General features: G+C 38.1%; 1 protein-coding gene across 1 annotated transcript; it reads left to right on the forward strand.

Annotated features, from left to right (window-relative positions):
- The first annotated feature begins 2,007 nt into the window (after window positions 1–2,007).
- On the forward strand, window positions 2,008–10,953 carry LOC100371096 (hatching enzyme 1.2-like). Its single transcript, XM_085505486.1, has 7 exons — window positions 2,008–2,425; window positions 5,046–5,117; window positions 7,410–7,595; window positions 8,246–8,366; window positions 9,087–9,207; window positions 9,544–9,841; window positions 10,329–10,953. The coding sequence occupies exons 1-7, from the start codon at window positions 2,323–2,325 to the stop codon at window positions 10,592–10,594; spliced, it is 1,167 nt and encodes a 388-aa protein (XP_085361612.1). The 5' UTR covers window positions 2,008–2,322; the 3' UTR covers window positions 10,595–10,953.
- The last annotated feature ends 3,592 nt before the right edge of the window (window positions 10,954–14,545 follow it).

The following is a 14,545-nucleotide window of genomic DNA, read 5'->3' on the forward strand; positions in this document are numbered from 1 at the left end:
TGGGAGTCGTCACAACTTTGATTGGACAAACCTTGGACAAACGTGTGTCTTTACACCAACGACAATTATTTACAAAAGAATTGTCGCTATTAGTGTTTTTTTATGTTTTGTTTCATTTTATTCAGTAATCTTACTTTGCATATTACTATGCAAAATAATGTAAATTAGCAAGAGGTCAAAACGCATACAGTTTGTGTTCACAAGTGAAAAGAAACATTTGGGTTTAAATGTTAAAATCTTTCCATTTATTTTGATATTTTGTCGGAGTGCTGTTTTATTTTGATATAACATATTCTACTTGGTTTATTATTGTAATGCTACTAAGTACTATATTGATTCCTTTCAACCTTGACTCGTAAATAATTAATACGTACATTCATTAAGTACTACTAAATTGTTTGTCTCCCATGTTTTGTTTGTTCATGGCAATTCGTATGAAAATTGAGTGTGTGCATTCACAGTAGTCTCATACTTATTCTTATAAAAGAGCACTGATTGAGAGTGTAATCTATATACAATACTGTAGAACACGTTGAAATAGCTGCATGCAATTTTAGCGGATTTGACTCTTGGCATGAATTTACAGAATCTTAATTTAGCTAAAGTGTTGACTATCCCCCTGTGAGAATATACTTTCTGTTAAATTACCTGCATCTTGAATTAGCTAAATTACAGCTAATTGTCGCGCCTTCATGAAAGTTTTGAGGGCATAATCGCTAGCTAAATAATGTGACATTTACGATTTTCGTGTGACAATTGTTGAGATAGTAAAATTGGACAATAATGACCAGTAATGCCAACTGGTATTCTGGGCGCTATAAAAATTTATGAAGTTTTAAACATTGATGGGAGAGCAGAGATAATTCCCTGCCACAAAGGTGGGTGACTTAATTTAAAAGAATAAAGATCATCCCATGTTTTAAGCTTGTCATAACTTTTAAACAGGTGTCATACATAAACAGTCCCCCATTGAGAAAATCTAAGTAACACACTGATCTCCCGTTAATACATATATTTTATTGCTCCTGATAACTGTATCAGGAATTAGGGTGCGGCGAGGTTTACCTTTGTTTGACCAACTACGCTTTGTGAACTACGATAACATTGTGGCAATGGCGGGAATTAAGTTTTGAGTATACGCGGCATTGCACTTTTTAACGTTATCCGATATCATGATAGTCTGAAAATGTCTAAGTTAGACAGGTCTGACTGGGCAACTAATGGGACAGTTCGTTTTTCTTCGATGTTATCGTCTGATTATGTCCAAAAATGTCTGAGTTGAATAACTGAGACTTTATCGGACGATAATATCCGAGAAAAACCGTAACACGAGTTAGTGATGCCAACATTTCATTAGATTTTATTAGACGATAATTGTCCGTTAACGATTTATATGACATTGTAGCGCATCCATGAAAGTTTTGAGGGCATAATCGCATCGAAAAAATAATTTGCCTCAAAAAGGCCAGTGTTAACAGAAACTCAATTATTTTATTAAACGACGCACCATAACGGACGTGGCATCGCATGACAAGACAGTTGACAGGATACGCCAAGATTGATGCAAATTATTTAGGTGTATTTTAAGGTTTTTCCCGGGTAGTATAAACTATTTTTTCCTGTAGTCTATTGTCATTCGGACTCGTTTACTCCCAACGTAATGTGTACGTTTTATGTCTGCTATTATGGTTTCAAACATTTGACTGTGCCTGCCTTGCTTTCAAGTTGGCGACTTCACCATTCAGTCATGTCAACCACTCTAAGTTGCAACATCCCTTTTGATCAGCCAATGATAGCGACGCTTCACTCTTTTCATAATGATCTCATATATCAGAATGTTTGTCTGACCCTTCCCCTTTTTATGTGCTGTTACGTACCCCCTAGTGACCTTGCCTGGAGCGCTGCAGCGCCAAGAGGCCGTGCAGGAAACTCAGTATGTATCAATTAAATAGCGCACTTGCTTTTGAAGCTCCTATAAAAACGTCATAAAGCTTCTGAAATCGCCGAAAAGAACCACAAACACACACAACGCTGTATAAAAAGGCGGAAGGGGGTATACGAGTCAGTTCCACAACGATTGAACTCACTTGCGCCAGTTAGTTGATCGATCGGACCACAGATTTTCCACTGAACGGCGGCTGCAGCTTTACCGGGTAGAGTGGGAATCCGCGCATTGCGTCGATTTGACAAAGCCTGGAATCGCCTCAGAACACCAACGAGTGTTTGAATAGTAATTCTGCTGACATCTCATTCTCAGCAGTTGATTAACCTCAACCCTGTCGCGACTGTCTATACACACAGAGACTTCACTTAGCGAGTGAGATGCATCTGGCGTTTCTCGTGAGCTTTTTTCTTGTCGTAAGTTTATTGGACAATGGAGTACACACGCAAGATAATGGTTTAGCTCCATGGCAGCTTAATTTGGGTAAGTAAAGTATGTCAACCCATTGAAAAAACTTGATGAAACGAATTTACGATCGGCCGTAAAACCACCAAGGGTGTTAAATGAATGGCGATATGGGATGTGGGTATAAACACGTAAAGGTCGAATCCAAGTGACTAATACGTATTCTGCTGACCACAAAATGTTTTCACGTAACCCTGGATTCGCAACTCGACCTACTCCCAGTATCGTATTGTTCCTCACACGAATAAGGCAACTGTCCGATTCGACGGCCAAACCAAACTTGACGACCAAGCTGATATTCTATCGCCATGAAATAGACGTAGATGTAGTTATTGTGAGGACGATTTTTTGAGAAAGATTAATAAAAATGCAATCGCTATTTTTTCTTGTTTTGGGGTTTGAGTAGCGTAGTTAAAATTGTCTGGATGTTCAGTACAACGTTATCGTTGGAGGGCGACCTTCGCACCCCACACTCCCCTTTTCAGTCTGTGTTGCTCCTGGTGTTACAAGAATGTAATGTGTAACTGTCAGAAAATGTCGCGTGAATTATTTTCACCACGAACAGTAGCTTTCGATTTTTATTCTTATGCGTTTTTGCCGTTGAAATTGACAAATTGAAATTGCTATCTAATTATTCTGGGAAATATAAAATTCGACAACATCGCTCGAATGTAACGAACGACTAGTTTTCATTGAAGTGTCGCTCATTGCACGTGCCCGATATCAGTGCTGTAAGAGTGAGTGTTCTACCCCACATTGCGTGGCATAATGAGTTATGTCTCTAATTACCACTATGGTCAACATATACAGTGTTTACATCTGTTTTTGTGTCGTTTTACGACGACGTAACTTACGTCAACGTGAGAGAAAAACAGAAGTGAAAACACGTTACGGCAACGTAGAGAGGTTAAAAAAATGTTACTAGTACACCGGCGTAAATAGACTTAAACATGGCGGAGGAAACACGGGCGACCATTCGCAAATGGCGTTGTAGAATAGAATAGAATAGAATAGAATAGAATAGAATAGAATAGAATAGAATAGAATAGAATAGAATAGAATAGAATAGAATAGAATCTGTATTGCTATCGTACCCCATATTTAATTACTAGTAATACATTCTGAAAAACATGTAAAAAATAACTAACGCTAAAAAAAGACGCTCAAATATAGAAAAAAATGTATTGGCTTCTCAAAATAAATTTGAACGCCACAGTCAACTACAAAATAGGCAGACTCGCAATGTGTGTCAAATTTTAAGGCATTTTAGGTAGCTATATTGACCCATACGTTGTTAAACTCGAAATATGCTGATTGGTTCCAATATCACTTACAAGGAATTAGAAGAAATTCCAACAAATGTATATGTATGTATATTATTTTGACACTCTACCTGGCCTAGAATTGTCGACTATTATTGTTCAGCTGAAAAAGTACGCAAAAGACCATTTTAATCAGATTGGCAAAAGACAGACATATATGGCCAACCATATTTCTTCGAGTAAGTGCCATTTTGTGATTTTGGCGTCGTGCATGTGTTTCTTTACATGGCACGATGCATGTCAGGGCGAATATACTTTTGCTTGAGAAACAGGTACGCTCAAATTAGACGAGCAAGGATGCAGCGAATATGCTACCATTCGTTCATCTCCAGTTGTCCGCACAGTGTGGCACCATTCGAGTAGTATAGTCATTGGTGGGACGAGATAATTTATGTCGCTATCGTTGAGCCCCGATGCGTTAACACGGTCGGAGCCATGTCGGGCCCAATCCTATAAGAGCTCAACCCCGAGGGTTTATTGGAGCCAAACTTGGCTCGAGCCGAACGCGTATACAACGACGGCTATTTTTGTTGGCTCGAGCCGTAAGGCTCCGACAGAATGCTGTCGTGTAAACGCAGCAATTGTGCACATTATCCGGAGGCGGCCAAATTTACGTCTTTGGTATTAATTGTTGGTGTGAACACAAGATCATGCGATCCAGATCGTTTAAATTACCGGGCACAAATTACACCGACGTAACTTTTCCTAGTGAGAACACGGAAATAATTCGAGTACAACAACCTCTAGGTCATACACATAAATAGATTTTTTTTAAATAGAATTAAAAAAGAAAAACGCAACGAGAAACAGGAACGAGGCTCCGAGTCTACCCGGGGTAACCAAGAGTCTCGTGTGTAAGTTCTCAGCGACGGCAGTACACCGAGTGATCAAGCATGGCGCGTTTTGGGAAGAGGAGTTACTACGTAAAGATTAACTTGCATGTGGTTGAAATGTATATTTGTGAGAACAGTCTCGGAATCAATTTTATATTTACAAGTTATACACATCCATATAACTTACTCCTTGTTATTATTTTTATTATTCAAAAATGAGCTATGATTATGATTAAAATTGTGATTACCATCAAATTATATATACTAGTACTCCATAACTACTAGTCTATATCATCTATGACTAGTAGTGTACACAAAGTGCAATAGTGATTTGCTATCACATATGCACAGTGGTGCTGACAGTGCGTTAGTTAATTATAAATCGTCTTGCGTGTTCTCCATAAAATAAATGCTAGAGTGGACATGGTTGAATGATTGCGAGAAAATAATAATGTAATAATACGTTACTGTTTATTTTAACAGGCGCATGCCCTAAATTCCTTGCACGGGAAGGATTATGTCCAAAAAGAAAACCAGGAGGACCGTTAATGGATGGTATGTCTGTTATGTTATCCCACGGCTTTAACTAACAACGATCCCTGTGCAATTACATAGCAAACACATATCCTTAACTATCTATTCACAATGATCACACCAATACGCTTTTTCTATTAATCGCGCCCTCTATCGACGGCGCGCTTTCATGACGTCATTGATATCACTTTGAGACAGTCTTCCGTTCATAGTGGCTGATTCGAATGACATCCATGCGTCATTTTGACGTCACGGCGTCCCATCACTAAAAGGCGCGGTTAAAATGAATGGTGTATTATAAATTACCAAATAACAGATCCATTTCAAGTTAACTTTTTTATTCATCATTACATAAAAAATACCCAGTAGGGTCTCAGAAATTGTTCCGATCGCCTGGAATTCAAGTCTCTTACTAGTAATCGGAACGCGCCTTCGTTGTTGAAACTTCGAAGTATGTAGGCATTGTACAATTTTGGCTATAATCGAATATTGCAAGTTAGTTGAAAAATGACTTGCCTTTCATCAACCCACAACATATATTCAAGTTGTCACCAAAAAATGATCAGTTTATTAAAGAAACTGACGCCCAGTCACATGTGTGGTTTTATTGATCAAATCACTTCAATAATCCTGCATGATATATATATAACATGTACAAAACAACGGTGTCTCAGAAATGCATAGTATTTTATTGCATATAACAGTATTCAATGTCACTAGTCTTTGTGTAATTTCTAATATAATTATGTGAACTTTTTTCTTTCACTGTCAATCTTCGTTTATTCGGAAAAAAAATGGCGAATAATTTGACAGCATAGGCCTCAGTGCAAACCAGAAAACAATGTTTTAATATTTTGCGATATCAACAAGTATCTATAAACTATTGATTTTGTGAGATATATGTTGTTGCTATGGGAACAATTAAAATATTGCCCTGTATATTTTATTTTACTGTTTTTATCATTGTAACATAATTGCAGATGATGTAAAAAAAATGCGTTATTTTAGTATCATATGACATACCCTAGTAACTCAATAACAATTCATTAACTACTCACAGAAGTGCCACACACGTGACACGCTAAACACATCGCCCGCTGAAAGCCTCCACGGATGGAATGAATGTAAGCCGGGATTTCTCGATGTGTGGCAGTGGTTAACTTTAACTCCGGAGTTGGCTCGGTCCAATACAAATAGTAGTAATTCTGAGTGGTCATTAACACATACAGTATACGTGCATCTATAATAACAACTACAGTTACATGAAAGAGATGCATATTTCACGGAAGGAAAACGCTGAGTTCAAATAATTTAATATGGTAGATTCTTTTCCGTATGTGAGCGCCAAGCATGGGTAATTGATAATTTGAACAAGCAATTATTATTGATTAGTTGTTTTTAAAACAATCGACCATGAATGGCTGAGTAGATGCGAAACAAACTTATAGAATTTAAAGGTTAAAAGTTAACGGACAGTGGTCGTCGCACCGCGTCCTGATCGATAAGGAACTCGTAACGACGTACACAACGCGTTTAAAATACTTTGTTTACATGAAATACGAACACACGCTGCGTGACGAATGTGGCGCTTTAAATGGAACAAAACCCAGAAATTAACGATTTGCTGCATTTGTCAGGGAATCATCATTAAAAATTGCCTATTATAGTGGATAATGAAGCACACCGCAGCGCAAGCAAGCTTATTCCCAGATTCATAGTACATGACCAAAAAAAAGGCAAACTCTTCACAAAGTTACTTTGTGGAACACATATTTGGTAAAGTTGTTTGAAAGTTTGTAAAAAGTTGGAAGGAGTGTCTAACATATGATGACCACCAGCTTGAATCCAATCCTTGCTATGTTGAGACCACTCATAATATCATTATCTTAAAGAGGCTTTTGGGAACTTTTTACAATAATTTTATTTGATATTGCATCTTGGTAAAAACGTTAGGATGCGATTCATCATAATATGAAAACGGCGTGTTGACTGAAGTCATATTAGTATTTGATTGATGGAATGTTTAGAAACGTAAGTTTGAACGCATGCGCATTACAGATTTTCATCAAACGAAATACTATGTTTGCTGCCAAACAAGGGTTTTTATTAAATGCAGAATCAAACCATGATGTTCTTTTTTTTTTATAAAGATGCAATATTAAGAATACATATTAATACTTCAATATATACACATTTTCTTTTTAACGGAGTAAAACTTCAGTAAAGTTATATGTACTAACACACATACGCATGAGTTAGTCCGGTAAAACAACTCTGATCATGGTATTTGTACAGCAATCGTCCCCTCCTTAGGTTCTGGCGTTCCATATGTACCGATACCAAAGAAGTACGAATCGCCGTTCTTCGAAGGAGACATAGTAGTGAAGAAAGGACCAAGGGCCGCTCTGAAGGGTAGGCGAAATAGACGTGCACTGACGCGGAGTCGGAAACTACTGTGGAAAAACGGGAACGTGCCTTACCAGGCACATCGTGATCTGAGTAAGTCAAGTTTATGTCAGTATTACAGTTATTAGTTCAAGTTTACGTGAGGTAAAAGATCGCCGGGGATGATCAAAGAACGCATGAATATCACGTCTTGGGAAAGTTTCAAGGGATTTATGGTACTTTTTGTGACATATATGTTTTGTCTGTGAAAAAAATGTATTCCCACGGTGTCTTTGCTATGTAGTTTGGCGTTTGTAATAATGCTGACGATGTAATGGAAACGGCTTCGTTGACACATTACCGGATAGTCTAGCAAACTGACACTCTCCGGTCGTCCGTTTATATTTTGCGGAAGACAAAAACTCCCGAGCGGTTTTAGTGTTACGGACGCTGACAGTCATAGTGTGTTTCAACGGGCAACTTGTAGCTTTCAGTATCACGTGATTTTTGTCCGACTAAGTCACACAGTCCGCTGTCTCGTTCGTGGACAGTCGTAATACAAATCACTAAAATCCTTCTCCAAATATGTCAGTATTTATCAGGTCACTGCATGACAAGTATATATTCGATTTGACGAAAACCTGGAAAAGTTGCATTCGTTTGTGGTTTGTAAATACTAGACGGTGAGCACGAGCGTTATGAAGCCGTTTCGAAAGAGCGAATAAATAAATGTCGAATGTTTTCTATGGTTCTCTTCCATGCAGATGATGCCGCTAAGATTGCTATACAGCAGGCAATTGCCCACTGGGAGAACAAAACATGTTTGAAGTTTCATAAGAAGTTAGACGAAGATCACGACTACATCCATTTTGTTCCCGATTATGGGTGAGTGGATAGAGTAACATATTATGACCATCAATCAAATTGTGTGTGTGTAGTCAAACACGATTGGCCATTTGGGGGCTCCAGTGTCATGTGACACATTTTGCCCGCGTATATTATCATATTCGCCATTTTGATAATCTTTCGTATCAAGTCGTTGCATAGCCACAAATATTGACCAACAAATATATGTCTACTTGGAGGATTACAATTTAAATCATCGCGAGATCCTGAAATATTGTATTTATTGTCAGACAGGGTATGTTCAGTCGTCCATTACCTTCATGGTCAATATGCCTTGGTAGATCCTGTTCAGCGAAGGTATTTTAAAAGTGTACCCTTTTTGACAATTTTACATTCCTCTATTAAATTTAATCTCAATTACCACGTGCTATGCCATTCGCGTGTCCAATCAATATGCGATTCCCCAGTAGAATCATGCATCGTTTCGTGGACGAGTAAGTTTACATGGAGCTCGCGAAAACTAGGTGTTCGCACTGCCGGAGCCAGATATCCGGTAAGGGGGGTGCGCTCCTATTGACGTGGGCTAGGTTTGTCAACTGATTTGTCATTTTTTGCGGGCTGAAGAGGGCGCGCCTCCCCCTAAATCCGCGCGTGATTCGGACATAAAAATATTATAGTTGGTTGATGTGAAAGGCCAGGTGATTCTTGTTAGAACCAAGTTTCAGCGACAAACACAACGATGATCAACTTTTGTTTTAGGTGCTGGTCATATGTTGGTAGACAGGGCGGCAAACAAAGGTTATCCGTTGGTAACGGGTGTGAACACATGGGTACGGTGGCACATGAAATCGGACACGCATTGGGATTCTGGCACGAACAGGTAAAGGTTACATATACTCAATATGTACATCATTGATAAACATACAACATTGTGTTTTAACAACGTTCTCAAATAAAAGGCGTTGTGACAACGACTTTTTTTGTCCAGTGAGAACACCACTTTAATGAAGTAAAATCAGGTGAATTAACAATAATATTATGAATTGACAAGGATTAGTCAATTTACAGTGATGATAAGCGCTTATAATCATATCTTGCGCGCCCTTTTTAGCAATCACGTGGCTAAGAACAATAAAAAAAGAGCTAGCGATTACCAAGTGTTCAATAACTTATATAAAACAAATTTAATGCTACAAATGTCATTGCTCATTAACAGAGTCGCCTTGACAGGGACAAGTACGTACACGTGGTTGACAGCAACGTCATCCCCGGCGCCGAAGAAAATTTCGGTCGTTTGGAAAAAGAAGAAACCAAGTCACGCAACTTTGCCTACGACTACAACAGCATTATGCACTACGGTACGACATACTTCTCCAGGAATGGGAAACCAACTCTAGAAGTGAAAAAACGTGGTAAAAAATCGTGGGTTCATCTGGGTCAACGAGTCGCCCTCAGTGAACTGGATATAGCACAGGCTAGAGAACTATATGGATGCAATAAACGACAGACACGACGTAAGTTACAAAACAGATAGTGGGTATGGACATAACGGTACAAGATTTTCGTATATTTAAATATGAAATACAGAACAAAAAATTGAATTGTTTATTCGAACTATTTTCTCCTGGTACAACATTTTATTGGCAAGTCGAGAGGTCATCCTGCATTGAGGGTGAACAGGCCCTGCAAGATACAGTAGCATTTATGCGCAGTGTATCTGAGCAAGGAAAAATACGCTGTAGGCCGAGTTACCCACTCAATATCCTGGGGATGGTTTCGCTAACGGTATTTCAATTGATTGAAATCTAGAACCATGTTTATAATTGGTTTTGCAGAAAATGTACCTAGTATATCTGATTGCTGTGTGGAGTAGTGGTGTGAGGTATTCCCGTCTATAATGTTACTATATGGAACTATACCAAGTTCACGGGTATCTGACCGGTATTCGTTTTAATCTTATAAAACACATTCTCTCATTTTAATGTCAATTTTAACCTACAGCAAAGTGCATCCCCAGCGAGAACAACGACGGTCGTGAATATCGCGGCAACCTTGATTACACGACTGAACTGATCACTTGTCAGAAATGGTCATCGCAGTGGCCGCATGAACATAACTACTTCTCCAACGACACCGTGAAAGACTCGAAGCGTGGTATAGGTGATCACAACTACTGCCGAAACCCTGTCGGTCGACGAGCGAAACCGTGGTGCTTCACCACCAGAAAGGATATCAAATGGCAATATTGTGACATAATTATTTGCTAATATTTATTTATAATAATTTGAAAATAGTGTGATTTTAAGGATATACACATTTAAAACCTTGTCAGTAATTCTGTATCCGTATCCTACCGCTATTGGATGGAACAGCAGTGTAACCTCGATTCATTTGGCAGAAAGAAGTACAAGCACAACAGATAAAAAGTAAAATTATGAATCATCTACAAATTTCGGGAGTTACCAATGATACATTCAGATGGGGCATCGCAAGCAATAAGATTTCGGGTAGTGAAATTATAGAAGACACATTTCGAAGTTGTTGTTTTTTTTATACCAAGATACATTTAATTTTATATTCATTTCATTATATATTTAACTATTAAAGTTCTTATTTTATAACACATTACCACAATAGCTTGACAATATATATTTTTCAGTCTGGACATCCAGGTTTTGTTTAAGATGATCTTGAACAAGCACTGAACAGCTCTATTATAACGCAGTAATTAATAATATATATATGTATTATACATTTGTCATCGTGACGACATAAGTTACAGCGTGCCGTAATTTTGCAGTATTGCACGGGGTATTTTTATCCTACCAAATTAGAAAACACGAATTCCAAATATGGAACGATTACTCGCGTAAACGTCATATAATAACAAAAAAACCATGGCTGCCCCAGAGTTTGACCGGAACCCACACATAGAATTTTGCTCAATCTGTTGTAAACGTTTTGGATTTCGGCATTTCCATGATGTATTCCTGGGAGGAAAAGATGCATAATAATAAAGTTATTACGAGGATACTGCAAAATATGTACTCAGACAGTACGCAGTCGCATCGACCTCCGCTGCGCGTCGGTTGATACTCTCGCTGTACTGTCGTCGTGCATACTTTGTATCCTCGTAATAACCTCATATTATAAAGAGTTCGTTGTACACTTATCCTACAAAAGTCATCTCTTTATTGGCATTCATCATTAAATTTGTATTCATCAATCACTGTAAGTATCACAAGGGCTTTGGATTTAGTACATTTCTTAAAAAATCTTATACACTATGATCAGTGCACTGATGGGTGTTCTACATAGAAGACAAAGTGGTAATGCAACTACCACCACAAATTGCCGGTTACTGTGTTAGTGTGTTAGTTCAGTAGAACACAGAAGAAGCATGTTTTGAAATGATATTATATTTCGGATTCAGCCAAGGTAGACCATTCATCCAATGCAGCCATTGCGCAATAATTAGTAAACCTTACAGATACCTCGCAGTCTGGTATTAATTTTATTTTATTAAAGCGTGGTAAGTTTGTTGAACTCAGTACTGCTGCCATTAATGGCTGCTTTAAATTACAGTTATGTAATGAATTATAACATACCGTTTTACTGGGAATGGTGTAATACTTGTTGACATAGCTTAGTAAGTTAAATTTATGCAGAGAAACTATAAGATGAGTATAAGAGTAAATCTATAATTTATTCCGAATTGATGGCTTTTATGATCAGTGAATCGAGTTTGCATGGCATATGCAAGAGATGACCGCTGCACCATCGACAGTATCTGTAACACGGCGAGTTGACCTATGACCTAAGTACATTAACAACACATATTGAAAACTATACAAGTCATTGAACTTAGAAACGAACCAAAGATTCTGCCGGCATATCTCTAAAAGAAGATTTAAAGGGTGGTAGTCGTCGCGCCACGCATGCGCGAGATATATGGGTCTCATATAAACAAAGATGGCGACTTTGCCTATTGCGCAGAACAACTTGAACGAGTACAAACTGAGACGTTACTAAACTTTAATTAGTTTTTTTTTAGGTGATTGGAAGGTATAGAAGGAGTCACTGGCGGTAATTAGTGCAAGTTGTGCTCAGGTCAAACCTCCTATTTGTGATTTTCATTAGAAGAACGATTTCGATTGTGGGAAAATCAATATTTATCAAGACAAATGTTGCACACGCGCGACGACCATTGCGCTTTAAGATTTGAATTCAATATTAAAATAGTTGTCTTGGCATTATGTTTAGGGCTTGGGTTGACATAGAGCACTATATCTACCTAACCCATGGCCATTACCATAATCCTAATGCCAACTTGAAGTCGCCGTTTTATATTAGTTGGCCATATCTTAAATCCCAAGTCTTCAATTCTCTAATCTAATTTTATGGATTGTCCATTTTGCCTTTATTATTTTGGGAAGTGTAATTACTGTTGAGTGAATAGCGACATGCTCGCTGATCATGTGCATGTTTGCGTTATGTATATGATTAGTGGCGGGGCGCTTCTACTATGAAATGAATTACAGTATACGAAGGCCGTTCAAAACGTCGATATCGTTTTGACACGTAGTCGCCCATCAATGATTATTACGTCTTTGGGAGATTTTACAATAGTTTATACGACGAACATCTACACAACCGAACACAGTAATTGATTTGAACGTCATTGCCCTCATATACGTCATTTTGACGTCACGTTAGCGCTCCGCCGCTAGAGGGCACAATTGATAGACATTCCAATCTAGATTAGCAAATTACAAATAATTCAATATATCAACACTAATGTTCAAAGACGCGTTTGTTAACGTATAGTCATGTTTCACTTGCCGTCTTCCGGTTATCAGACCTCTTAGGCATTGTTAATTGGCTGGTGTGAATCCAATATATTAAATCTACTTCATATAGGAGAACATGGACGGAGGTCTCCATATTGAGTACAAGTCTGTCGTCTAGAAAGCAGTGCGGCAACTTTGCTGTTCTGTCGCCACTATATTGAGTTATCTGCATGGTCCTAGGAATTAGCAATTTTACAACACACTCCCGCTGTTGAGCAATACACGTTTTCTAATTTTGCATAATTGTCATTTTTGTCAGGAATGCAAAAAGATTATCCATGAATTCACGTGAAATAAAATATTACCACAGTGACGTAATCAAGTGAAATCCAAATAAAATATTGACAGATTGAAAGTTTACTGATGACGTCATTGACTAGCCCTCTAGAGGCCAAATTACGCCAGGCTAAGCGGACGTTTGTCGTCTACTTCACATCCCGTTTTATACTCGATATTTAGGGCATTTCGTTTCGTTTTCGCATACAAGTTGTTTTTATCGCCAGAATGTATTCATATATCTCAAATTTTATGTACAGGGTGACAAAAGCCAAACCTCTGCTCCCCTTTAAATGTGGAATTTGGAATTACAGTGAACAAATTGGAAGTTTGAAATTCAGGTGCTTGCAATCAATGGGTCGTGAAATCATAAACTTTACTTTGATCAGTTGGCTTTATAACATTTACAAGTGACAAGTAGAGAGACAGCTCATTGAGATTGAGTGGGCTGAATAAATAGGTTGAACGTAAACGCTATTAGCATAAAACTGTATTTTCATCAGCCATAGCGGAAAACGGTTCTGTTACTTCCTTCATGTCGTTTTCCTTGACCCCGATACTACGCAATGCTAGTAATTTAGTCATTTAGTATGAGTGCTTAGGACGTTTATTCAGTGAATCATGAGTGTGATGTCATTAGAAGGCGCAAAATTGGTGTGATACAAAAACAAATTCGTCGACATGCGGTTGGGATTTACTAGTACTACACGTGTAGTTTTTAACGAGCATGCGCAGTGATGGCAAACAAATAATTCAGGTCACGCCAGTATAAGTATTTTGACGGATGGGCCGTCAAATATGAGGGTCATATTTACTCAGGGTCAAAGGGTCCACGGGTTCCAACTGTGAACATTAGTGTTATTTTTAGTAGTATCACGAGTTCCCATAACAACGACAATCGCGTGTTTAGCTCGGATATCTAGATATACTAGTTTCATTGATGTTTTTTTTTTCAACTAATACACCAACATCGATGACGCAACACTTCCATCAATATGTAAACCGTGATCTATGTGTATAAACTCGTGCGTGGAATAAACCCTAAATTGCAAAAAAAATATCTGCCATCAATAAAAATTTGTTCAAACATTT

The sequence above is a fragment of the Saccoglossus kowalevskii genome, chromosome 11 (assembly GCF_978046115.1).
Source record: "Saccoglossus kowalevskii chromosome 11, keSacKowa6.1, whole genome shotgun sequence".
NCBI lineage: Eukaryota > Metazoa > Hemichordata > Enteropneusta > Harrimaniidae > Saccoglossus > Saccoglossus kowalevskii.